A 27,662-nucleotide genomic window follows, 5' to 3' on the forward strand; every position below is an offset into this window, starting at 1 on the left:
TAATCTGTCTCTTTAGTGGACTTGTTGCATCTTCTAAGTGTCCTGCCAATGAAACGCAACCTTTGGCTCGCCTTCCCGACAATATTATCTATGTGGTCCTTCCAACTGAAGTTGTTCGTAATTTTAACACCCAGGTACTTAGTTGAATTGACAGCCTTGAGAATTGTACTATTTATCGAGTAATCGAATTCCAACGGATTTCTTTTGGAACTCATGTGGATCATCTCACACTTTTCGTTATTTAGCGTCAACTGCCACCTGACACACCATACAGTAATCTTTTCTAAATCGCTTTGCAACTGATACTGGTCTTCGGATCACCTTACTAGACGGTAAATTACAGCATCATCTGCGAACAGTCTAAGAGAACTGCTCAGATTGTCACCCAGGTCATTTATATAGATCAGGAACAGTAGAGGTCCCAGGACGCTTCCCTAGGGAACACCTGATATCACTTCAGTTTTACTCGATGATTTGCCGTCTAATACTACGAACTGCGACCTTCCTGACAGGAAATCACGAATCCAGTCGCACAACTGAGATGATACCCCATAGCTCCGCAGCTTGATTAGAAGTCGCTTATGAGGAACGGTGTCAAAAGCTTTCCGGAAATCTAGAAATACGGAATCAACTTGAGATCCCCTGTCGATAGCGGCCATTACTTCGTGCGAATAAAGAGCTAGCTGCGTTGCACAAGAGCGATGTTTTCTGAAGCCATGCTGATTATGTGTCAATAGATCGTTCCCTTTGAGGTGATTCATAATGTTTGAATACAATATATGCTCCAAAACCCTACTGCAAACTGACGTCAATGATATAGGTCTGTAGTTAAATGGATTACTCCTACTAACCTTCTTGAACACTGGTGCGACCTGCGCAATTTTCCAATCTGTAGGTACAGATCAATCGGTGAGCGAGCGGTTGTATATGAGTGCTAAGTAGGGAGCTATAGTATCAGCGTAATCTGAAAGGAACCTAATCGGTATACAATCTGGACCTGAAGACTTGCCCGTATCAAGCGATTTGAGTTGCTTCGCAACCCCTAAGGTATCTACTTGTAAGAAACTCATGCTAGCAGATGTTCGTGTTTCAAATTCTGGAATATTCCATTCGTCTTCCCTGGTGAAGGAATTTCGGAAAACTGCGTTCAATAACTCCGCTTTAGCGGCACAGTCGTCGATAACAGTACCATCGGCACTGCGCAGCCAAGGTATTTACTGCGTCTTGCCGCTTGTGTACTTTACATACGACCAGAATTTCTTCGGATTTTCAACCAAATTTTGAGACAATGTTTCGTTGTGGAACCTATTAAAGGCATCTCGCATCGAAGTACGTGCCAAATTTCGCGCATCTGTAAATTTTAGCCCATCTTCGGGATTTCGCGTTCATATATGTGACAGATGTAAAAATAACCATAAAATATACATATCACAATAAAAATTATGATGTGTCATGTACTTCACTAGACACATATATCACCTACCCCTATACTTGAAAATCCGGGGCTGTTACATTACAGTAATCATCACAGTCCTGCTCTAATTTTTGTAGAATAAGTTGATAGAGACCTAAAGTAACTTTCACCCTCCAACGTTTGCCTAAACTGGAAAACAAATTTTATTTTCTCATCAGAACTTAAATTTCCAACTTGTAATGCAGTTTCTTTTGTATTTATTTGACTACTATATGTCTGAGTATGAGTATGTTGCAAGCCTGCCTTGACTGTGGATAGTGATACAGCTTAACAATCTGTTTTTATATTGTGGTAAGGTATTGCTGCAATGGCTCCATGTTCTCTCAGTGATGTAGAAACCTTTTACACAGAACCACCAAGCTTTAGAAAGTTCGTAATACACACCATATTTTTTTCACCTTGTATTATATCCAGAACTTATAAACTCTGTAATTTGCTCAAACTTAGTGTCTGTTACTGTATTCTTTCTGAAGCTAATGCTCTGAATAACTGTGTAGACATATCTCACATGAAAGAAATATGTGTCATTGCATTGTGCAAATCATTCCATAGTGTAATATCACACTTACTCAAAGTTTGTGGTAAAACAGTTTTTGGTTTTTTGGATGACTGTACACACACTAAGTAAAGTAACTAAATGTTACTGACTGAGAACCCTGCGTGTGTGTGCGTGTGTGCGTGTGTGCGTGTGTGTGTGTGTGTGTGTTTTATAGAGTTATATTTGTGGTTTTGATTAGATGAGAGAGAAGGGAAAGGGTGAAACCCTGTGCTGTCACTTAGCTTACTCCTCATGAAGAATACCAACAGTGCCACTGTACTTAACTTAGGGTACTGGAGCAAAGTTTGGTTATCCCCTCACTGGCCTAATAGTAGTGATGAAAAATTATTCCACTGGTATGATTTGAACCAGATACCTGCAAGTGGAGCAACATGACACAGATGTTAGTGATATGGTTACAGAAGCAAGTTGTAAAAAGGCGCTGGCAAGTGGTGTCAGTTTGAGGTGCATCGGTAGTGTAACAGCTATGGTGTTTGCCAAGAAAGCATTTTTATGTTATATTTGTTACACTGTAGAACACATTAATAAATTATTTATCAAACAGAAACTGCACTGAGTCACAGGAATAAACACTTCTAGGTTCACTGATGTCATTGTAATTCTGTCAGACACAGCAAAGGACGTGGAAGAGCAGCTTAACGGAATTGTCTTGAAAGGAGGGTATAAGTTGAACATCAACAAAAGCAAAACAAGGGTAATGGAATGTAGTCGAATTAAATCGGGTGATGCTGAGGGAATTAGATTAGGAAATGAGACACTTAAAGTAGTAAAGGAGTTTTGCTATTTGGAGAGCAAAATAACTGATGATGGTTGGAGTAGAGAGGATATAAAATGTAGACTGGCAATGGCAAGGAAAGCGTTTCTGAAGAAGAGAAATTTGTTAACATCGAGTTTAGATTTAAGTATCAGGAAGTCGTTTCTGTGTGAAGTGTAGCCTTGTATGAAAGTGAAACATTGACAATGAATAGTTTAGACAAGAAGAGAATAGAAGCTTTTGAAATGTGGTGCTACAGAAGAATACTGATTAGAAGGGTAGATCACATAACTAATGAGGAGGTATTGAATAGAATTGGGGAGAAGAGAAATTTGTGACAAATCTTGACTAGGAGAAGGGATCGCTTGGTAGGATATATTCGGAGGCATCAAGGGATCACCAATTTAGTATTGGAGGGTAAAAATCGTAGAGGGAGACCAAGAGATGAATACACTGAACAGATTCAGAAGGATTTAGGTTGCAGTAGGTACTGGGAGATGAAGAAGCTTGCACAGGATAGAGTAGCATGGAGAATTGCCTCAAACCCGTCTTTGCACTGAAGACAACAACAACAACAACAACATATGTTACGCATCGGTACATTATTCATTAGTTAAAGGTACAGACAATAAATACCAAACAAGTATTTGTATTGACAGGGAGCAATAATCCTGTTATCAGTGAATAATTTATTTGTGAGCAACATATTTTTAATTATTTATTTATTTGAAGGATTATCTGTATACATAGAAATTTATTCAAGTAATACCCATCACTGGTGCTGAGCAGGGTTTTAAGGGATGGGAAGTTACTACAGAGGCAAATACAGCTTTGTCACAGATTCTAGAGAGTTTAATCTTATTGCCAAACAATAGTAGAACAAAATGAAATTTAGTGTAAGGAGAACAGAAAGAGAATCATTCAGTGAATTTTAAAGTGAAATTTACGAGCCTTCTTAGGAAGAATCTTAGAAAGTTTTGGTCTTACTTGACATCAAAAAAATGGATCAAAATTATTTATCCAATCAGTCAGTGATTATACTAAGTTTGGAATGGAAAATGACAGACAGAAATCCAGATTTACTGAATTTGGTTTTCAGAAGTTTTTTCACTGTGAAAGATCCTAATATGATGCAAAAATGGAAGATATTGAGTAAGTAATTGTGGAATAGAAAATTAATTAAAATTGTTCAATACAAAAGGTATATGGAGCCAAGGAGAAATTTGCTTTACATTGAAGAAGTTACGAAAACTTTCTCCTCTTCTAGCACTAGTTTTATCATACCAAGTGATCGGAAAAAGTAGTAGGTTTACGAGAAAGATTGCTGGACTTGGGCCCATATTATAAGTCTATATTGCTCATGTCAGTCTGCTGTAGAAAATTGACCACATTTTATGCTCACTTATTATGACCTTTCGGGAATCAACAAGAATACTACAAACTGAGATCTTGTGAAACTCACCTCTCTGTGTTTGCTCGTGATACCCAGAGGTTCCATAAAGAACGGTGGCTTTGTTGTTGACATATTCCTTGACTTCCAGAAGGCGTTCAGTAAAGTCCTCATGGAGCGTTCATGCCCTAGGGTATAATGCAACAAAATGACTATCAGGAACTCCAGGTATCTTTAACAACATTCCTGTTGTGTAAGATAAAGTTGTACTATTCATCGAACACTGTTAAATTTGCTTTCCAATAATCATCCACACATGTTGAAGAACATTACAGATTTTGTAACACCCCTTCTCCTTCCAAATACATAGGCCATGTTCAGAGGGCTGCACAGCAAGGTGATCGGTAGTATCTGTCATGTAATAAATTTTCTTTTCTTATATTCTTATTTGACCCTTTGTTATAAAATTGTGTAGGAGATTAAACACTTTTGTATCCCATCTTGTTAAGAGTTTTAATGTTTCTAGAGAAAGCTTTTCCAGAGGTCATTGGGCACTTAAAAGTTTCGTACACTACTGCCCATTAAAATTTCTACACCAAGAAGAAATGCAGATGATAAACGGGAATTCATTGGACAAATATATTAAACTAGAACTGACATGTGATTACATTTTCAGGCAATTTAGGTGCATAGATCCTAAGAAATCAGTACCCAGAACAACCACCTCTGGCCATAATAACGGCGTTGATACGCCTGGGCATTGAGTCAAACAGAGCTTGGATGGCATGTACAGGTACAGCTGCCCATGCAGCTTCAACACAATGCCACAGTTCATCAAGAGTAGTGACTGGCATATTGTGATGAGCCAGTTGCTCGGCCACCATTGACAAGACGTTTTCAGTTGGTGAGAGATCTGGAGAATGTGCTGGCCAGGGCAGCAGTCGAGCATTTTCTGTATGCAGAAAGGCTCGTACAGGATCTGCAACAGGTGATTGTGCATTATCCTGCTGAAATGTAGGGTTTCACAGGGATCGAATAGAGGGTAGAGCCATGAGTCGTAACACATCTGAAATGTAAAGTCCACTGTTCAAAGTGCCGCTAATGCAAACAATAGGTGACCAAGACGTGTAACCAATACCATCACGCTGGGTGAGACGCCAGTATGGCGATGATGAATACACTCTTCCCATGTGCGTTCACCGCTATGTCGCCAAACACGGATGCGACCATCATGATACTGTAAACAGAACCTGGATTCATCTGAAGAAATGACGTTTAGGCCATTCGTGCACCCAAGTTCGTCATTGAGTACACCATCGCAGGCGCTCCTGTCTGTGATGCAGCATCAAGGGAAACCGCAGCCATAGTCTCCGAGCTGATAGTCCATACTGCTCCAAACGTCTTCGAACTGTTCGTGCAGATGGTTGTTGTCTTGCAAACGTCCCCATCTGTTGACTCAGGGATCGAGACATGGCTGCACGATCCATTACAGCAATGCGGATAAGATGCCTGTCATCTCGACTGCTAGGTGATACAAGGCCGTTGGGATCCAGTGCGGCATTTCGTATTACCCTCCTGAACCCACTGATTCCAACGCGAGCAGCAGTGTCATGATACAATAAACCACAATCGCGATAGGCTACAATCGGACCTTTATCAAAGTCGGAAACGTGATGGTACACATTTCTCCTCCTCAAATGAGGCATCATGACGGCATTTCATCAGGCAATGCCAGTCAACTGCTGTTTGGGTATGAGAAATTGGTTGGAAACTTTCCAAATGTCAGCATGTTGTAGGTGTCGCCACTGGTTCCAACGTTGTGTGAATGCTCTGAAAAGCTAATCATATGCATATCACAACATCTTCTTCCTGTCGGTTAAATTTTGCATCTGTAGCACGTCATCTTTGTGGTGTAGCAATTTTAATGGCCAGTAGTGTAGTTTCCTGAGACTTTCTGTGGCAGCAGAAGAAAACATAATTAACATCTTCCTCACTGCTGCATTCAGATGAAAAAGATGTGTCCCTGTTGAGGTGGTGGAGATGTTACCAGAATCTCTTGTGATTGAACCGAAGTTGTGCCATTGTTACTATAAAGTCTCTGCTGTACCTGCAATATTGGTGCTAAGGACGTCATAGGAGATTAGGTGCCATTGCAGTACAGTGTGTACCTTTACTTTCTTAAGACTGGTGCAGATTTTCATGCAATTCGGGTCCTGTTGCTATGAAGAATATAGTCAGGTGGCACTTCATCGTATTTCACTGAACCAGTGTGTGCAGCTTCCTTGGCTACTAGAGTATCTACTTTTTCATTTCCCTTTACTCTGCTGTGTGTTTTCCCCCCATAACATGATGGTCATCTTATGTATGCAGGAAAGCTCCTGCACTGCTTCTGTAATACAATATACTAGATAATTTTTGGTGTTGTTGATGTCGTAGCATGTTGACAGCATTAGTGCTGAGAATGAGTCTGATAAAATTATGATTTTCTTCTTGCAATTCTTTTGTGTATTGAAGTCTGTCTAAAATCACTAGTAGTTCTGCAGTGAGTATGGACACAGCTTCAGGGAGCTTGAATTTCCCTCCTTGATTAGTCTTGCCATCTATGAATGCCCTTCCTGCCCTTTTTTTTAGACCCATCTGTGTAGATCTGTCTTGACAATGGCCATATGCTGCTAGATTGTCAGCTAAAATTTTCTGATTCAGTGAACTATGGCTGAATGGTCTTGATATTCTGCACCACTAAAGTGTTAGCATAGGGTGTGCTGAAGTAGCTTATATTTTGGGAAGTGGTGATGTATTTGTGGAAAGACAAAACGTTGAAGTAAAATTCTTCTTAATCCAATACCTGCCTCTTAGCACTTCAGATGTCTAATCTTTGTTAATAAATTGCCATTTAAGAAGTGAAAGCATATCAACAGACATTTGATTGTGATTTGTTTCCTGCATAGCTCTAATGACACTTCATTTACTTCCACCAGCAAAGCATTAGTTGGTGTCAATTTGGCTGCTCCAGTACAGACTATGCGTCACAAGGCTCTGCATTGTCAACATTAGTATTCAATCTAGTTACATCAGATCTACAGTTAATATTTCATCAAGTGCGCAAGTGCTGTAGGGGATCTATGTATTTATACTGGTAGCGAAAGTTTTATTGAGTGTCAGCAGCAGAAGGATTATGCTGTCATAGTGTTCAGTGAATGGCTGAATGAGAACTGCCTTGACATATCATCTTATAAATCAGCTGTGTGCATACATACGAGACATAGGCTTAACAAAATAAGAAATGTAAGAATAGGATCCTTTATTTCCCAGTCAAAAGAGTAGTCGAGTACATAGGGCTTTACATCGACAATAAGCTAACATGATCACATCATGTTGATCTTACAGTTCAAAAATTTGAAGGTGCTGTAAATATCTTTTGCTGTGTGACAGGTGTTTGCTGGAGAATGGACTCAAGAATCCACATGAACACACATTGTGCACTAATAAGACCTAACATGGATTACAGATACATCTGTTGTGGTTCAGTAGTGCAAAATAGACTAGAGAAACAAGATAAATGCCAGTATAAAGCCCTTTGAGTTGATACATTTCAGTTTGTTTCTGACATGTATGATAATCAGTACAGTTGAGCTTTGTACATAGATAGAAGCTGTCTGGACTGTAGTCCTGAGGGACACATTCAAAGCCTGTTTGATTCAATGCCACAGTGAGTATGGGCTTGTGCTGCAGTGTAATCCTTCAACAAATATTAGTATTTGATACTCAGTGTAGTTTTGTTGCTCTGAACAGTTTATCAAATGGTTCTAAGCACCGTGGGACTTAACATCTGAGGTTATCAGTCCCCTAGACTTGTTGTTGTTGTTGTTGTTGTTGTTGTTGTCTTCAGTCCTGAGACTGGTTTGATGCAGCTCTTCATGCTACTCTATCCTGTGCAAGCTTCTTCATCACCCAGTACTTACTGCAACCTACATCCTTCTCAATCTGCTTAGTGTATTCATCTCTTGGTCTCCCTCTACGATTTTTACCCTCCACGCTGCCCTCCAATGCTAAATTTGTGATCCTTTGATGCCTCCAAACATTTCCTACCAACTGGTCCCTTCTTTTTGTCAAGTTGTGCCACAAACTCATCTTCTCCCCAATCCTATTCAATACCTCCTCATTAGTTATGTGATCTACCCATCTAAGCTTCAGCATTCTTCTGTAGCACCACATTTCAAAAGCTTCTATTCTCTTCTTGTCCAAACTAGTTATCGTCCATGTTTCAGTTCCATACAAGGCTACACTCCTTACAAATAGTTTCAGAAATGACTTCCTAACACTTAAGCTACACTCGATGTTAACAAATTTCTCCTCTTCAGAAACGATTTCCTTGCCATTGCCAGTCTACATTTTATATCCTCTCTACTTCGACCATCATCAGTTATTGTACTCCCTAAATAGCAAAACTCCTTTACTACTTTAAGTGTCTCATTTCCTAATCTAATTCCCTTGGCATCACCCGATTTAATTTGACTGCATTCCATTATCCTCGTTTTGCTTTTGTTGATGTTCATCTTATATCCTCCTTTCAAGACATTGTCCATTCCATTTAACTGCTCTTCCAAGTCCTTTGCTGTCTCTGACAGAATTACAATGTCATCGGTGAACCTTAAAGTTTTTATTTCTTCTCAATGAATTTTAATACCTACTCCGAATTTTTCTTTTGTTTCCTTTACTGCTTGTTCAACATACAGATTGAATAACATCGAGGAGAGGCTACAACCCTGTCTCACTCCTTTCCCAACCACTGCTTCCCTTTCATGCCCCTCGACTCTTATAACTACCATCTGGTTTCTGTACAAATTGTAAATAGCCTTACGCTCCCTGTATTTTACCCATGCCACCTTCGGAATTTGAAAGAGAGTATTCCAGTCAACAGTATCAAAAGCTTCTCTAAGTCTACAAATGCTAGAAATGTAGGTTTGCCTTTTCTTAATCTTTCTTCTAAGATAAGTCGTAAGGTTAGTATTGCCTCACGTGTTCCAACATTTCTACGGAATCCAAACTGATCTTCCCCGAGGTCTGCTTCTACCAGTTTTTCCATTCGTCTGTAAAGAATTCGCGTTAGTATTTTGCAGCTGTGACTTATTAAACTGATAGTTCAGTGATTTTCACATCTGTCAGCACCTGCTTTCTTTGGGATTGGAATTATTATATTCTTTTGGAAGTCTGAGGGTATTTCGCCTGTCTCATACATCTTACTCACCAGATGGTAGAGTTTTGTCATGACTGGCTCTCCCTAGGCAGTCAGTAGTTCTAATGGAATGTTGTCTACTCCGGGGGCCTTTTTCGACTCAGGTCTTTAAGTGCTCTGTCAAACTCTTCACGCAGTATCGTATCTGCCATTTTATTTTTATCTACATCCTCTTCCATTTCCATAATAGTCCTCAAGTACATCGCCCATGTATAAACCCTCTATATACTCCTTCCATCTTTCCGCCTTCCCTTCTTTGCTTAGAACTGGGTTTCCATCTGAGCTCTTCTCTCCAGAGGTCTTTTTAATTTTCCTGTAGACAGTATCTATCTTACCCCTATTGAGATAAGCCTCTACATCCTTACATTTGTCCTCTAGCCATCCCTGCTTAGCCATTTTGCACTTTCTGTCGATCTCAATTTTGAGACGTTTGTATTCCTTTTTGCCTGCTTCGTTTACTGTGTTTTTATATTTTCTCCTTTCATCAATTAAATTCAATATTTCTTCTGTTACCCAAGGATTTCTATTAGCCCTTGTCTTTTTACCTACTTGATCGTCTGCTGCCTTCACTACTTCATCCCTCAAAGCTACCCATTCTTCTTCTACTGTATTTCTTTCCCCCATTCCTGTCAATTGTTCCCTTATGCTTTCCCTGAAACACTCTACAACCTCTGGTTCTTTCAGTCTATCCATGTCCCATCTCCTTAATTTAGCACCTTTTTGTAGTTTCTTCAGTTTTAATCTACAGTTCATAACCAATAGATTGCGGTCAGAGTCCACATCTGTCCCTGGAAATATCTTACAATTTAAAACTTTATTCCTAAATCTCTGTCTTACCATTATGTAATCTATCTGATACCTTTCAGTATCTCCAGGATTCTTCCATGTATACAACCTTCTTTTATGATTCTTGGACCAAGTATTAGCTATGATTAAGTTATGCTCTGTGCAAAATTCTACCAGATGGCTTCCTCTTTCATTTCTTCCCCCCCAATCCATATTCACCTACTATGTTTCCTTCTCTCCCTTTTCCTACTGATGAATTCCAGTCACCTATGACTATTAAATTTTCGTCTCCCTTATAACTACTCAAACCTAACTAACCTAAGGACATCACACACATATCCATGCCCGAGGCAGGATTCGAACCTGCGACCGTAGCAGCAGCGCGGTTCTGGACTGAAGCGCCTAGAACCGCTCGGCCACAACAGCCTGCGAACAGTTTATCAGCGCACTGTTTGGTTGCAGGTCATATTTGGACTAAATTCATTGCTTTTTGGTGATTTCTCTATGCTGCTGCTGTTTTCATAAAAGTCATAGACATTTACAAATTTATTAATTCATTCCAACTTCGCTCAGCATTGCAACTAAAAATACCAGTTACATGATAGGTCATGTGCAGTTATGTTGAATAATATTCATTTACAGTGGATCTATCAAACGTTTAAAGAAAGTGAAAAACCAGTCACTTGCAGATGATTTGTAGGCAGCAACTAGGCACACTTGAGAGACTGGTAAATGTCAATAACTTACAAGATATCCTTGTTTTCTGTATTTATAAACACCTCTCCCCCCCCCCCTCCCCCCCCCCCTCTCTCTCTCTCTCTCTCTCTCTCTCTCTCTCTCTCTCTCTGTGTGTGTGTGTGTGTGTGTGTGTGTGTGTGTGTGTGTGTGTGTGTGTGTGTGTGTGTGTGTGTGTGTGTGTGTTCAAATTTGATAAATACTAGCACAGTTGCCTGACCTTGTAAGACTATGTGCCTGCTGATGAATGATTGCCTGTCCTCACTTTTTTTTGTGGTTTCCGTTCGAGAATTTCCACATTACATTCTTACATCTTCAGATATTTTCCATAAGAAGTAATTCACTTTTCCAAATATGTTACCCACTTCAGACTACAATTCTGATTTTTTTTTTCTCAGAACCAACTATATTTTCTATTGTCTGATCCATATCTCTGGATATTGTCTCTGAGATGAAACGTAATCTGTCGGACTATAAAAAAGTTGGCTAGGGGGAGCAAGAACAACCAAGAAGTATGTAACATCTGTTCACTCCTTATCCCAAAGGAGAACATGCATTTTGTAAGTCACTGTTCACACAAGAGAAACAAACCAATGTTTCCTTTGAATGTGCCTCATTAATCTCAGCATCTTTGAGTAAGGATGGTTTTGAATGTTTGTTTGGTTTCTACATCATAGTGATAGTGAAACGACTCATCCCAGGAGTGTTACTCATAATTAACAATATAGGGAAAAGGATAGATTGCTGATCATCGTGAAGATTACATATGTAATTGCAGACAGTCACAGTGAAAAAGGACTGTTACATAATTAGCTTTTGGTCATACCTTCTCAGAAAAGGAAAACACACACACACACACACACACACACACACACACACACACACACACACACACCTCCTGCACACATGACCGCCATCTTCAACAGCAAACATTCTGGTTGGGGTGTGAGATGTGTTTCCTTGTGCAAATAAATGTGTGTTTGCGTTTCCTTTTCTGAAGTAGGCTTTGGCCAAAAAGTTTAATGTGTAACAGTCTTTTCACTGTGCCTGGCTGTAATTCAACATGTCATCTTCACAGTGTGTAGCAATCTGTCCTTTTCCTTATGTTGTTGATATTCCAACCTGGACTTTCCATTGTTTAATCACAGTTAAGTTAGAAACATAAATCTGTTGTCGCTTCGAACTAACACATTAGTTTATTTATTTCAGTTTTGAGCCTATATGAATATATGACGCATGCTGTTTTTACCCAATTATAAGGTGAAGTTTTTTCCCACATTCGTCATTCAAAAAATACATGGTCATCTTACATTCATAGATTAAGTTGAAGGTTTCATATACCAAAGTAAATTTTATATACCAAAGTAACACTTCCTGTCAGTTTAGTACAACAAACCATACTAAAAGCAATGTATTTTGGAAACGTCTTTAATGTACTGTATCGTTGAAACTGCACACTTTCATAAATGCAAGTATAGATACAAAAACCTACAAGTATGGCATTACATTAGCATCGTACGCAATGAAATAAAGATCGTGAGTGCCTGATTTGCTTCTGTCAACCAGTCACAGAACAGGACGTGTGATCTCATCAGCCAGTCATATCATAGAACATTATGCAAGTAAAATTAATAAAATAAGTAGGGTTGATGTTTCATATTGAAGGTATTCTAAATCTGTCCCTGCAACTACAAGAAAACGTTTCCGAACTGCAATCAGGTCGCAAATAGAACAGTGATCCATACAGTGTATAATAAATTTATTAATTTCCATCTGTGACCACGAACTTGTTAGCCGTTCAGACTACCAGTTTTGTTGGGCAATGGCCATCTTCAGATTTTAAAAACAAGTCCTAATGTAGGGAGACACAGTTAAAAGTAGCCCACCTCCTCTTTGAATTGTGAATGCGATATTCAACTTCTGAAATAGAGTAAACAGCTACAACAATGGACAGTTTTATGCAATAATCGATTCTTAAGCATTCTTCTCTTAGTATTTCAGTTTATTTCATCAGAGAAGTTAGACATTTCTCTTTGCGGTCTGCAAAATGACTTTCTCAGTAGAAGAAAGAATTGAAATTGTGAAAGCACATGTGAAACAGGTCCACTTACAGAAACTTGAAAATTTTTGCAGTCAAGTAACCAGATAGAAGACTACCAGTAAAGAGAGCAATACAGAGTCTGTATAAAAGCTCGTGTATTTATGGATCTGTGCAAAATGTAAAACAACAACAAATTCCTTCAATTCTCACACCAGAAGTTATTGCAGACATTCACTGAGGTATTATTCAGAGCCCAAAGAATTTTACATGTAAACTGGCCCAACAGGCTGCTTATAAGTAGGAGGAGTTGCAAGTGGATATTGAAAAGTCTTAATCTGAAGCCATATTGTGTGATGAGTGTGCAGCAGTTATGGGAGAATGACAGTTAGAGACTACCACACATGACTTTTGAATAATATCAGCAATGGTTTGTTGGACCCTTTCCATTACATCGTGAGTGATGAAGCATGGTTTCATCTATCAAATCCTGTGAAGCCACAGAACATGAGGTACTGGGCAACGGAGAACCCTAGCACTATGTATCAGCAACCGCTCCATAATGAATAAATTGACGTTTGATATGATGGTGTACAGGAATGCATGTTGTTGAACCAATATTTTTTAACACTACCCTCACACATTTGCATATATGGAAATCTTTGATACTTTTTGTGCTCAACTCGCTGTATGTGAAAGACAATGTTGATTCTTCCAGCAAGATGGGGCAACATGCCACATGTCGTAAGTCATCCCTAGAACGAGTTCATGATTTCTTCGCTGAGGAATGGACTGTCAGCAAATAATTATGGCCACCATGTTCGCCGAATCTAACAACATGTCATTTTTTTGTTGTGCGGGTGCTTGAAGGACAAGGTCTGTGAAACAAATCCACACACAGTACAGGAACTGAAAACAATATTAGCCATGAATTTGCTGCCATTGATATCCAAACTTTACACTGGCTGTATCTGACTATGCTTAGAAGCGCACAGCTGTGTATTGGTGTTGCATGGAGTCACTTTAAACATCTTGTATAAATGTATTTTTCACTGTATTTTCATTGTAAATAAATGGTAAGTCCATCTCAGCTCTTGATTTCTGTAATATCATTGCATTTCCTTTATACTTTACATGGACTGCTCTTATCTGCAGCACCTCGTATAATGGAGCCATGGTGGAATCATCAAAAAATAACACACAAATATCTGAGCATCATCGCACAAATCTAAAATATGATATATATTAGACTCATCTTGTTAACAGTCTACTGTTAATAGCAACATGTTCGTTACAAACAGTAGTGCTGTTAACAAGATGACTGAAGTATGTACCATATTTTAGATATATGCAATGATGCTAAGCTGATTTTGTGTTTATCTTTTGACTATGCCACTATGGCTCCATTATACTAGGATGTGCTTTTAAACAGATGTGAAGGTGGTCATTGCTGACTGAAACTGGTGGTCTGAGGACATGACAAGTTTGTGCTCGTAGGTGGAAATACATCAATTTATTCTTAAAAAAAGTGTATTTCATCACCAAATGTGTTTCGCTTTATTGAAGTAAAACATCATCAGTGGTCTATAACGGAAGATTACGATGTGGCTTTGCTTTCTAGATTGAGAAACAGTTCATTACAAAAGATGCTGAATTAACTTACACTATTTTATGTCCAATTTTCGCTCATGTCAGAAAAGACCATCTGCTTGCATTTTTCAATGTATTCCTTTGTTTGGCACTGTCGATTCCAGCGTAACCCAACATTACTTTGCATAAGTATGCATTCCTTGATGTAACACACAACAGTGCAGCACCATGTGCCAAACTTTCAGGGAACCAAGACAGGGAAAGTTTCATGATTTGGAGCAGCAGGTTGTTCAGTATGTGCGAGAGAAATGCAGTGAAGGCTTCCTGATTACTCAATAAATTATCCTAATGGAATCACTGGAGATAAAGAGTTTTTTTAACTGCATCATCGAATTCATATCAAGTACTGGCTGGTGTGCAAGGATGACAAAGAGGGGGATTAAGTTACACACAGGACTACACTAGCTCAGCAACTTCTGATGAATGCTTGGTGTTGTAACCACAACAGGAGCGGTCAAAGGGTGTCCACTAACAAAAATGCAGTGTGACCAAACGGGAGCGGCCTGTGACCAAACAAGACTGACGAATGGGAATTGAAGTACAAGCATAACAACAGACAACCGAGCAAGACACCAAGATTAACAACGAAGTATTAAACAATGGGGTCACAAGAGATAACCTCATGAAATCAAAACAATGTCCACTCGCAAACGGAAGTAAGCACAAGCAACATAAACACAATGTCTTAAGCAAGATATCAACTGACTTAACGCAAATACCCGGCTACCTCGTAAATACACAACAGGGTATGTCGCTATTGGCCGCTGGGACCACATGCTCCCCAGTGGTGCCCTCACATTAGACTCGGGGCCAGGAGCGTGTACAGCCATGACTTACAGCGCAGAGACCTCTAGTGGTCATCAAATTCCATGCTGTCTGGCGTGGATTCGAAACTTGTGGAACTCTGTATCAGATCCCTCCCCCCTTGAAACTTGCACATAGGGGCAAAAACGCCCCGGACAGTGCCATGGTGGTTGGCAGGTGGGAGAAGACCCAGGCTCGGCTACTGCCATTGTCGGGGAGGAAGGGGCGTCCAATGTGTCCATGACAGCTGACCCAGAGGGCAGAACATCAGAGGGAGCCTCCGATCCACCTGGTACAGGGAGGGCCGGTGGCATGCTCACAGGGAGGCAACAACCGGGGGCAGTGGTGGCGACTCGAGGACCACATCAGTATCCAAAGGAGGTAGTGGAGGAGGAGGAGGAGGTGGTGGCGGCGGAGGTGGTGGCGACGGGAGCCCCGCAGGGCTACGCGGGTGGAACTGGTTATGATAGCGGCGCTCCAACCCTTTTGACGTCTGCACTGACGTCACAAGCTGCTCATGTGCCGCGAGAACTGTGATAGGCATCCAGCCCGCCTTGCTGCCGTACATATGGGCTGCATCGGGTGCTGAGAGGGCCGGGAGCAGGGCTGGGAAGTGACGGCATCTGCAAATGGAGCAGGGTCTGTAGCTGTCGCCCATGGAGGATCTCTGCCGAACTATGTCCATCAATGGGTTGGTGCGATATGTGCTCAAGAACAGGGTGAGGGCCGACATGGTTGGAGATGTTTTGACTGCCTTTGTCAACTGTTGTTTAAATGTGTGGACAAGCCTGTCCACTGTGCCATTGGTCCACTGTGCCATTGGAGCAAGGGTGGAAAGGCAGGCTACAGATATGTTTGATACCATTGGCCTGACAGAAGTCGTGGAAGGAAGATGCCGTGAATTGGGGGCCATTATCAGAGACCAATGTGTGAGGCAGGCCCTCAATGGCAAGAACCTGGGCCAGGGCCATGAGTGTGGCCTCTGTGGTGGTGGATGTCATGCAGATGACATGTGGGTATTTGGAGTAGGCATCAACAATAAGTAACCACATGGACCCAAAAAATGAGCCCACAAAATCAAGATGGATGCGATCCTAGAACTGGCAAGGCACAGGCCAAGGTGCGAATGACTGAGGGGGGGGGGGGGGGGGGGGGGCGCTTTGTCTGGTGGCACGCACATACAGTGCACCTGCAGACTAGGTGGTCAATATCGCCATTGATGCTGGGCCAATGCATGTGCCGGTGAGCCAAAACTTTCATGCGAGACATACCCCAGTGCCTGCGGTGTAACAAACTGAGCAAGTGATGTCAAAAACCCGATGGGCATCCGACTCCATGGCCAACAGAAGGACATCATGGAGCACGGAGAGCCTGTAGGGCAGGTAGCGCCAGGGGCTGAAGTTGGTCCGCATCCGACGAGTAATATTGGAGGGCCAATCGTGGACCATGTGCCGGAGAACCTGCCACGAGACAGGATCTCGGTGTGTAGCTGTGGCAATGGGAGCAGCCATAAGAGGCAGACCGTCCATTGAATCCTGGTGGGCAGAATCAGTGTGAAAGCAGAGGACCTCTTGTTGGTCAAATGCATGATGGGAGCCTGCTGGGAGACGTGACAAAGCGTCCGCATTAGCATGGTGGGAAGTGGGCTTATACAGGATGGTGTAAGTGTAATTCCATAAAAATAATGCACAGTGCTGGAGACGTTGAGCCATCCACTCTGGATGGAGTTGAGAGTGGGGTCCAAAAAGTGTAACTAAGGGTTTATGGTCCGCCAGGAGGGTGAACTTGGCCCCAAAGAGATAGATGTGAAATTTTTGGATGGCGAACACTATCGCCAGGCCTCCTTTTCAATCTGGGAGTAGTTCCGTTGTGCTGGGGTTAATGTTTTAGATGCATAAGCTCTGGGCTGTTTTGAGTCATCGATATTCCAATGTGCAAGGACTGCTCCAATGCCATATGCCGACGCATCAGCTGCCACAACCAGGGGGCGGTCCGGAGGAAGGGAGTAAGGCAAGGGGCGGACTTCAGCATCGTCTTTAAATAGAGAAAAGCCTGGTCACAGGCAGGAGTCCAATCAAAAGTCACCCCTTCGTGACGCAAGTGATTGAGGGGTTGAGGAATGGAGGAAGCTTGAGGTAAGAGCTTCAAGTAATAGGTAACCTTGCCCAAAAACACCCGGAGCTCAGATAAGTCCTTGGGATGAGGAAGAGCCTCAATGGCCGCGACATTGCAATACAAAGGGCGAATGCCATCTGTGCTAAGGCCTAAGTATTCCACTTACGGTTGGGGGGGGGGGGGGGGAACAAAAAAAAAACACACACACACAATTGTCCAGCTGATAGCATAAACATGCAGATTGCAGAGAATGAAATAAGGTGCTGAGGTTGTGTAAATGTTCCTGGCGGGAATACCCAATGACCAAGATGTCATCCAGATAATTCACGCAGGCTAGGATAGGCTGCGTAAGCTGCTCCAGGAACCACTGGAAAATTGCCGGCGCCGAAGAGACCCCAAATGGAAGGTGCTTGTGCTTGTATAATCCTAAAGGCATGTTGATAACCATGATGTTCTGGGAATCGGCATCCAAGAGTAACTGGTGGTATGTCTCAGCCAGGTCGATCTTAGGAAAGTACTCCCATACCCCACCTCCTGCAAGCTTGGCGAGAAAGTATTCCTGTCGGGAAATTGAGCATTGACAGTAGCACCCAAGTCCCCACATAGCCGAAGGGACCCATTGGTTTTCCGTACGACCACCAATGGTGTCACCTAAGCACTGTATTTCACAGACTGTAGGACACCAGCAGCCTGGAGCTGATCAAGTTCCCGCCTGACTGCTGGCCATAAGGCCACTGTAATGGGTCTGGCCCGGAAAAAGTGAGGCTGTGCATCCAACCAAAGTGTGATGTGCACCTGAAAATTTGAAGCATACCCGAGATCTGTTACAAACAATGATGCAAAAGCCAAACACAGATTGTCCAAGTCCTGAAAAAGAACAGCCATGGAAATGACCTTAACTTCATCGGAAATTGAAGAGCCAAACAGTTGAAATGCATCTAGGCCAAAAATATTCTAAGCCAACAAATGGTTGACAACAAACAGGGTAAGGAGCCGGGGAACACGTTTGTACATTGCCTGTACAGCGAACTGCCCAAGAAGGGGAATGGAACCATTGCCGTAGGCGACCAAACACCGAGAGGGAGGTGACAAAGCAGGGGAGCCAAGGCAGGTATATGTAGCAATATTAATCAGGAAGACAGTGGCCCCAGTGTTGACCTGAAAACTGACATCGTCAGTAAAAAGGCGGAATGTGAGGAATAACTTCTGTGCTGATGGGTCCTCCAGCAGGACGACTGATTGCCCTTCAGCGGGATGACCGATTGCAGAGCATGTACTGTTTCCTGAGTCCCAGTAGGGGCAGGACAGGAGCGAGTCAGGTGACTACAACAAACAGATTGAATGTGACCCTCCTTCTCACACAGTGTGCACGTTTTCCAGTAGTGGGGGCAATCAGCTGGAGAGTGTGCGGTAAAGTACTGTGGGCAAGATGGAAGTGGGCTGCGCGACCGGCGACAAGGGGCGACCAGAGGCCCTGAAGCCATAGGGACATCAAAGAAGAGTTCCAACGGCGCTGGCCTCTGTAGGCCAGGCCACGTCTACATCACAAGGGTGGAACCCGCAGAGATGCATCGATCGCTGCCATTTGCGGCTGCACAATGAGACGCTCTTTAGCCACCTGAGCAATTTCAAATGAGTGGTCAATATGGAGAATCTCTTACAACGAGGGTTAATCGAGTTTCAACACCACAGTGTGGACCTCAGGATCGGGAGCCAGCTGAACCACCACATCCCAGATCAGTGTGTTCACATACAGAGCCTTACACTGCTGATTGGTGCATGTAAAATCGCATCGACAGCTGAGACCCTGTAAGTCCATGACCCAGGAGTGATATGATTGACCAGGCTGTTTATGGCACTGGTGGAACTCCAGCCGAGAGGTGACTACATTGAAGTGCTGTGAATAATAGTTTGTCAGCAAAAGGTATATCTCCTGGAAAGAGAGAGCCACAGGATCGGACAAGGATGCGAACCTGCGGAGAAGAAAGAATGTATCTGGGGAGGCCCAAAACATAAACAACGACCACGCAGGGGTCGTATGTGACTTGAAAAGCCGTGAAATGTTGTTTCAGCCGATGTAAGTATGTTTCCCAGTCTTCTTTAGTGTCATTAAATGGTGGGAATGACGGGGGATGTGGGAAAGCATCTGACACCTGAGGACTCGGAAGCCGCTGTTGTAATGCGTCCTGGGCATCGAATTTGTCCGTTAGCAACCGCATCGACTTTTGTAAGATGTCTAACTGGAGGTGCTGCTGCTGCATGAGCTACTGATGCTGTTCCAGAAGACAGACCAACTTAGTCTCCTTGCTGACAACTGCTACTGTTTACCTTGTCGCTAAAATGTTGTAACCATGACAGGAACAATTGTGGGGTGGCTGCTAACGAAAACGCGGCTGGACCGAATGGGAGCGGCCCGAGAACGAACAAGACAGACGAATGGAAATGGAAGGACAAGCACCACAGACAGACAACTGAGCAAGACACCAAGATCAACAACAAAGTATTAAGCGATGGGTTCACAAGAGAAAACCTCACGAACTAGAAACAACGTTCACTCGTAAATAGGAAGTAAGAACACACAACATAAGCACGCTGTCTGTAAGCGAGATATCGACCAACTCAATGAGAATACCAGACTGCCTTGCTGAGTGAGAGGCAGCCACCTAAATACACGCAGGGTATGTTATTATTGGCTGCTGGGACCACGTGCTCCACAGTGGCGATCTCACATTAGACTCGGGGCCAGGAGTGCGTGAAGCCATGGCTTACGTAGCAGAGACCTCTAGTGGTCATAGAGTTCCATGCCGTCTGGCATGGATTCAAAACCCGCGGTGCTCGGTACCAGACTTGGTGCACTAGCTGGTGAAGGAAGCTCACCTTATTTGAGATTCTTTGCCAGAAAACAATATTTATGTATTAAAAAAAAACTGCGTGCAGAGCATATCAGTAAATGCAGAGGAAAGGGATGGATGACAAATGGCCCGACTGGTTGTAAGTTGTTTGGAACAGTATACCAAGCTCTTTGCTTAACATTAGGAAAATGTTGATGCTGTGTTCTTTCAGGGGACACCTTACCCAGAAAGTTAAGGCTCCTATAGCAATGAACAACACAGACCTGGTAATAATTCTCAGTGGCATCACCTAACAACTTCAAGTAATGGGTATTGTTGTGAACAGACCTTTTAAGGTTCATCTCTGACAACTTTACAGTGAGTGGCTTCTTCAAGGAAACCCTTAGCATCCACACTCGGCCAGTGGATCCTTACTGCCCAGGGAAGAATCTCGAGTGACTATATTATGAAGGGATTCAAAACTGCTGCATATTGGATGCTATGGATGGCCCAGAAGATAACATATTATGAGAGGAGGCTTAAAAGTGAAAATAGTGATGCCTGTGATGATGATTACAAATATTGGTACCACAGATAGAGTACTGTAAGCAAACAAAGAACTGGAAATAAAAATTAAGATAAATCTTCCTTTTTTTGTTGATTTCATTTTTCCTTTTTTTATGTCAAGAAATGACATTAGTTTAGACTAGATGAAATGTTAATTGTTTTAGGGAGATACTTTATATCAATAAGACACTAATTTTGATTAGTCAGATTATGTTAAAAATAAAGCTTTGTCAAGGAGCCTCTTAAAAAAAGGGGCAGGGGATTGTCGTATATTCAGGGTCGTGTTATAATCAGATAAATACGACAGATTTCCTGTGCAGGTGCTTCATTGTGTCATCGTCGGGTAAAAATTGCCAGTGGCCACTGCACAACAGACTTATTTCTTCAGGAATTTTATCAGTGCTCTTATGATAGTTTTGATTGATTGCCTGCTGAAAATTTTCCTTTCACTTTGAGAATGGTTAGGTCATAATAAGGTATCTTATCATTTAGTCTCATTTATGAATCATGAAAACTTACTTTATTCAAAACCATTTCTTTAATGTTACTGAAGCACAACAGTAGTATCAGTTACAATTTTACCAGCTGAAAACTGAATTCTGCACAGACCATTTGTTCCTTTTGTAATAGACACCAAAATAATTGTTAGTCACTACAAGCAAGACATGTAAGCTCTTACCAAGTCTGAACAACTTTTCAAATCTTAAAAGGGGCCTCGAGCCAACAGCTGGTAATGTAAATTACAGATAGACAATATTCACATATTCTGTTGTTGTGGTGTGCGTACTGTAAGACCTTCGGTACACATACCATCAGATTATTTGACTTGTCGCTCTAACGAAGTAAGCGAGTGTCAGCAATATGTCTCGTGGTCTTATCGTGGCGTGTTTATCTTCTGCCATTAGGTCAGACGATAGAAATGCCACTTGCACGCTTAGAGTAGCAGATTGATGGTGACCAACTTTAAACAGAACTTGATTAATTTTTACACATATTTATTAAAATAATAAAAAGCATAGAAATTACTTAACTTGATTCTGGATGATTATTTACAATTGACAATCTGAAGTTCCTTTGGTCTTGGTACGTTAATCTTATTCTCACATATCTCTGATACTTGACGAAGTGTCTATTGATTTCTCGTCATGGCTATGTACAGGAATATGATAATCTTATTAGGCACAGACTGAAACTTGTCTACAGACTGGTACAGACAAATGCAGACTGACTAATCAGAGGTCTGTACATTTGTTATAATACCTCATGCATTCATGTATCACTGCGCGACTGTGATCCGCGAGGAGATAAGGTTCTATGTTAGCAGCAATCTCATTGGCTGTGTTACATATTAATACGCGCATCGGCGGAAGCAGAATTTGGTCCATCTTTAAGACAGCGCCATCTCGTAGTGCGGAGATGGACGAGCACTGCGCCTGCGCTGTTGTGCTTAGCGAGGCGCGCTCTAGTGGGAAAGTTGTGTACATGCTGACTACGTGGAACTATGTACACAACAGTTGTAGTAATGTTTATTCTGGCTGCTCATCCCAGCTCCTGTCATTATGTGACGGAAACAATTTTCATTGTGCAGTCCTAAAACAGATCTCAATTTCCTAGTTCACTCTTCATTACTGAAATGTATGTGATAAAAGGTTCTTCAATTCTCTTGTTTGAACTGTACATTTCTAAAAACCCTGTCCCATTGACGGGAAGAACTGAGGGATGTCACTTATTGTCAAGCCTCTTCTATGCATTCTATTCTCTGTGTGAATATCTAAAATACTTGTGGGTCATATTATTATTATGAACAGAATTTAGCAAATACCTCTCATCATAACTTGAAATTAGGTACAATTATTACCACAATTATTGATCATTTTCATTAATTAATGTTCATTGAATATATTGAAATTTTATGTGTTGGTATGACAATTGTATGGTGGTATAAAATAAAGTAAAATGGCATCAGAATGAGAGAATACAAATGCTTTTTATAAAAGACTCAAGATTCTCCGTGAACTGCAGTAATGAACACTCCTTACATATCATATTCGCTGCACTCACCTTCAAATTATTGTTACTTTATCTATCATCTCCCCTTCTTAGTCACAGAAAATGAACTCCAGCATGCCATTATAAGTTATATTATTTACATATCTATAATATTTATCATTAAATGTGAAATTTTTCGGAACACTAAGAAAAGAAATGTTGACAGCAGGAGAATGTACTTTCACTATACATGTATTGTTTACCTCGTATACACAGCAGTCAGATCCATCAATTGATTCATTGTGGTCCATAGATCCCACGAAGAGGGAGAACCTTCCAGGGATGTGGAACAAGTATAGTTGCATGTTAACAAAAGACAAAATATTCAAAAAACTTGCTACTTTGAAAAGAAGATTCTGCTTTCTCTATTACCGTATATAACTGAGCTATGTTTGAAGCATTTAATTTGCATTAATGTAATACAACTGAGTGATATTGCTAATTGTAATGTATTGATTTCTTGTTTTGAAAATTATTTGACTTTTATCCTGAAATTGAATTCATAGTTTCTTTTACATTTTCCATTCAGGGTACTAATGTGTGTTAACTTAATTATTTCCAGGTGAAAGTCTCTCTGTCCGTGAAGGCATACGAATGCCTGAGGTTGGCAAGTGTTCTCGCTGTGGATATGTTTCAAGTCAGAAACTGTGCAAAGCCTGTGTCTTGCTGGATGGACTCAATCGTGGACTGCCACGATTGGGTATTGGAAAAACTAGTAAAGTTAAAGAAGCTCTTGAGCGAGAAAAGAACAAGGTAGCAGCAGATGATTTTTGATCAGTACTGACATGGAGATATTTCAGAGAATTTCAGCAGGACCATCATAATCCCAAATAGCTAAAGAATAGTCTTTGCTGGAAAATATATGTATGAAGACAAGTCTCAACTCCTGCTGTGAGATGCTGCTGTTCTGGTGTAACGGCCTCTGTCCAGTATGCCACGTAATATAATGCAGAAAAATGCTTTTCTGTGAAAAAGCAAAAAAATAAAAATTGTTCGCATTTCAATCAGTGCTGATTTTATTTCCAACAGATAGAAACCAAAAATCATGTGGTATGCAAGAAGACTAGCCATAAACAAAAGGAGAGAAGAAAATTTCAGTGGCATGCGTCACTATTAAGTTCATGAAAATTAATGCTAAATAATTTATAAGGAGCTTGTGTTCATTTTTGTAATTAGTATGTGCAAACTGAGGAGTTATGTACAGAAATATTTATAAATTTTAAACATTTTGTTGACCATTTCAGTATATTGTACCTGATAAGGAGGAAATAATAAAGCAGCAGAATTTCATTTTATTCATTTATTGTTCCAATTCTTTACTGGTAAAAATATAAATCTGTAAACATGTGTTTAAAAAGAAAAACTAAAGCTCTTTAATGAGTAGTATCAACTGTGAGTGTTCATTTTCTCCCACCTATCCCCTCTACATCATACTTTCCATATAACTTTTTCTGTACTCGTAAGTGGTCATTTACTGTCACATAGATAAAGAAAAAAATTGGATAAGTGCAAGTAGTTCATCCATCCCAGGAATTAAGAATTTTAACTATTTATGCCTGTTATCGATATTGATACTGGCAGGATATCAAACTATGTGGTGTAAACGGCCTCAGCTTTTGATTGCCTTGTGATGTAGACATTTAAATGTTTTACATTGCTAAGGAACCATAGACCCAGTATGTGACATAAATTTCAACCTGATATGTGTAACTGTTCCTGAGAAAAAGGAGTCTTGACAACAGATAACATAACAAAACATAATTTTTCATTTGATATAATTACATATTAACAATTTTCGCATTTTTTCCCTTGCTTGAACTGTAAAATCTTCCTTCTCGCCCAATTTCGTGATTCTAGGTCAATGGAAAATACCCGACAGGTTTTGATGAGTGAATTTGCGAGTATTAATCTTTCGATTGCATTGACTTCGACTCTTAAATTTTTTGTGCCACCAAGGAGCCATAGACCTTAGTATGCAACATGAATTTCAGCTTATACATCATCTACCCATTCCTGAAGAAAAGATTTTATAACAGTTGGACGGATGGACAGACAATGAATTGATCCTATAAGGGTTCCATTTTTACCTGCTGATGTACAGAACACTAAAAAGAAACAGTTTGGTTTTTTGTCTTTTTTTATACTGCCCTTGTAATATTTTGTCACATAATGTTACATATCAACAGTTGGTATTGCCTGGGATTGAGCAACATCTGCAAGATGGGTGCCACTATTCTTGATGCTGGATCAAAAACACATGAGAATGGACACATTGGAACAATGTTTGGCCTGTTTTAGGAGAAATGAACAAGATTTTTCCATCTCTTCCCAAAACTGAAAATTTTTCTTGGTGAATGAAGATTCACTTCAAACGAAGAATTGATAGCCAGAGTTGACAACTATTTTGCGGGCCTCGAGGAAACACATTTTCAAGATGGGATCAAGGAACTGGAACATTGTTGGACCAAGTGCATTAATCTACTAGGAGACTACATTGAAAAATGAAAAAAATTTCTAGCGAAGTAAGTACTTTTTCTCTATTCCATTCTGAGAACTTTCCAACCCACTCTCATATCACTAAAGGAAGAAAGTGCCTTAGTCTCAATGAGACACTGGGAATGTGTGTGAAAAAACCCCAGACTCTAGAAAATTAAGCTGTTTCACAAGTGGCATGCATGGCCATACAGAAATTAACTGTAAGTACAATGAAATTGAACCTCCATAACGACGACAAAGGAGTCATCAAATTCTGTTATTGGTGTGTTGGCTGTATGCTGTATGGCTCTATGGAGATGGCCAAATGCCAATAAAAATGGTGTGATGAAAAGGAGCATATAGTGTAAAAAGAATGATAGTGAGAGTGGCTGATAAATGGCCCCAATGTTTTTAGGCTGAATTGGAAAACCAACTGGTTACAGTAGTGAGACGCTTTCAATGTAACCCACCATAGGCACAATGGAGTATGTGCAAAGGAAAAGCCACTCACTTGCTTTAAATGGAGTAGAATGTGCCATTATGGAATAGTTGTAATAATTATGCACAACAACCACAAAAGGAAAGTAAATCACTTGGATACTAAAGAGTCTCAAGCCCTCAGTCAGGCATTGCCACATCAGATAGGTCTGTAGTTAGGGTGATAGACAATGCACTAAAAAAATATGTATGGTACAGAATCAACAACACATTTAAAGTTTGTAGTAGATATTAGTCTACAGTAGTGCTGTCCAAAAAAAGAAGTATCTTTGTAAATAGTAAAAATTAAGAAGAATGACGCATAAACAATGTGCACTAAATGTGTCACCAAGTACACTGGGTGCAGTGTGGAAAAAGGTTCACATGTATGGATCAGAGTTAGACATTTCATATGACTGTTTGATAGGAAGACACCATTTGAGATAACATAGACTAAAATTAGCTGATGGTAGCAAAGTGTTGTGGATATAAGGGCAGGAAATATGCTCAGATGTGGAAAAGAAACTTGAGGCTCTAGAGTAGCGGTAAATCAGAAAATATTAGATTTGCATTGGCTGGGGCCATTTGTAAGGGAGGATAATCGGTGTGTTCTAATAAGGGTTAAAAGAAACAAAGATGTATGCATACAAACTGAAACAGTAATTTTAATTTCACATATGGCACATGACAGTGAATGTTTCAACTACTTACAATTATAGTGACAAACCAGTTTCACCACAGTGCAATTGTCTGTTCCTTTTTGTATTATAAAAATTCCATCATCAGACCTATACTGCAACAATGCAGGACAAGTATAAACAAACAATACCACATGGAGAATACTTATGATATTTTGGACTCAGTGATGGAGAAGGCAGAAAGATATACGGTAGTGCGGCATTATAGCACTGTAGACTTATGTTGCAATAGCTAAAACTATGGTTTATATTGTCGTCCATCGCATCAACAAATAACGTGTCATGAAGGAAATATTAAAAAAATTATGAAATTAGTGCTACAGTTCACAAAGCATGAGACTCGAAGAAAGTGAGGTATATTTAATTTCAAGGGACAGCTGAGTAATACGTAGAACACTGGAAGAATGGCAACAAAGGGTCAGAACAGCAGAGGGGGAATTTTTTTTTTTTTTAAAAAAAAGAGAGAGAGATTTTTGGGAGGGTAAGAAGGTAGAAACTATCAAGGAAACAACCAAGTTTAAACACCCTTTTTAAGTGGTCAAACTGAAGAAGAAGACAGACAAAGCTATACAGCATATGAAGAACATATTGTGGCAGTGGGACAGAAGGAACAAGTGCTTAGGTGTTCACAAGGGGGAGGGGGGTGAGAGGAACACAGAGTATTTATTTGTTACAGACTTCTTTCTCCCTTCTGCAAGAGTCTTCCTGTGATTCTGCAAAAACTCTCACATAGCCCATTATAACATTATGTGGCTGATCATACTGAGACAATACTATAGCAGTTAGTGTCACCTCTTTAGAAAGTCTAACGCCAGACATTTGATTATGGGGTGCAGGTTTTTTTTTTTTTTTTTTTTTTTTTTTTTTTTTTTTTTGTCTACATAGCAGCTTATGCATAAGACATTGGACAAGTCAAGTTATAAATATACAGGCTGAAAGTAATTTCAAGGCATACATATTTAAGCTTACAATAATACACTTTACACGTAAGTATTTATATAACACATTTCATAAATTTAAATAT

The 27,662-nt window shown here is 40.6% G+C and overlaps 1 protein-coding gene across 1 annotated transcript in view; it reads left to right on the plus strand.

Annotated features, from left to right (window-relative positions):
* Positions 1 to 24,283, plus strand: part of LOC126334644 (cytoplasmic tRNA 2-thiolation protein 1) — a 49,212-nt gene extending 24,929 nt beyond the window's left edge. The window contains exon 6 of the mRNA XM_049997090.1: positions 23,551 to 24,283. Within this exon, the coding sequence (XP_049853047.1) occupies positions 23,551 to 23,762 (212 nt within the window). The 3' untranslated portion in view covers positions 23,763 to 24,283. The remainder of the gene's footprint in view (positions 1 to 23,550) is intronic.
* Positions 24,284 to 27,662: the final 3,379 nt, after the last annotated feature.

Source organism: Schistocerca gregaria, chromosome 1 (genome assembly GCF_023897955.1).
Source record: "Schistocerca gregaria isolate iqSchGreg1 chromosome 1, iqSchGreg1.2, whole genome shotgun sequence".
Lineage (NCBI taxonomy): Eukaryota > Metazoa > Arthropoda > Insecta > Orthoptera > Acrididae > Schistocerca > Schistocerca gregaria.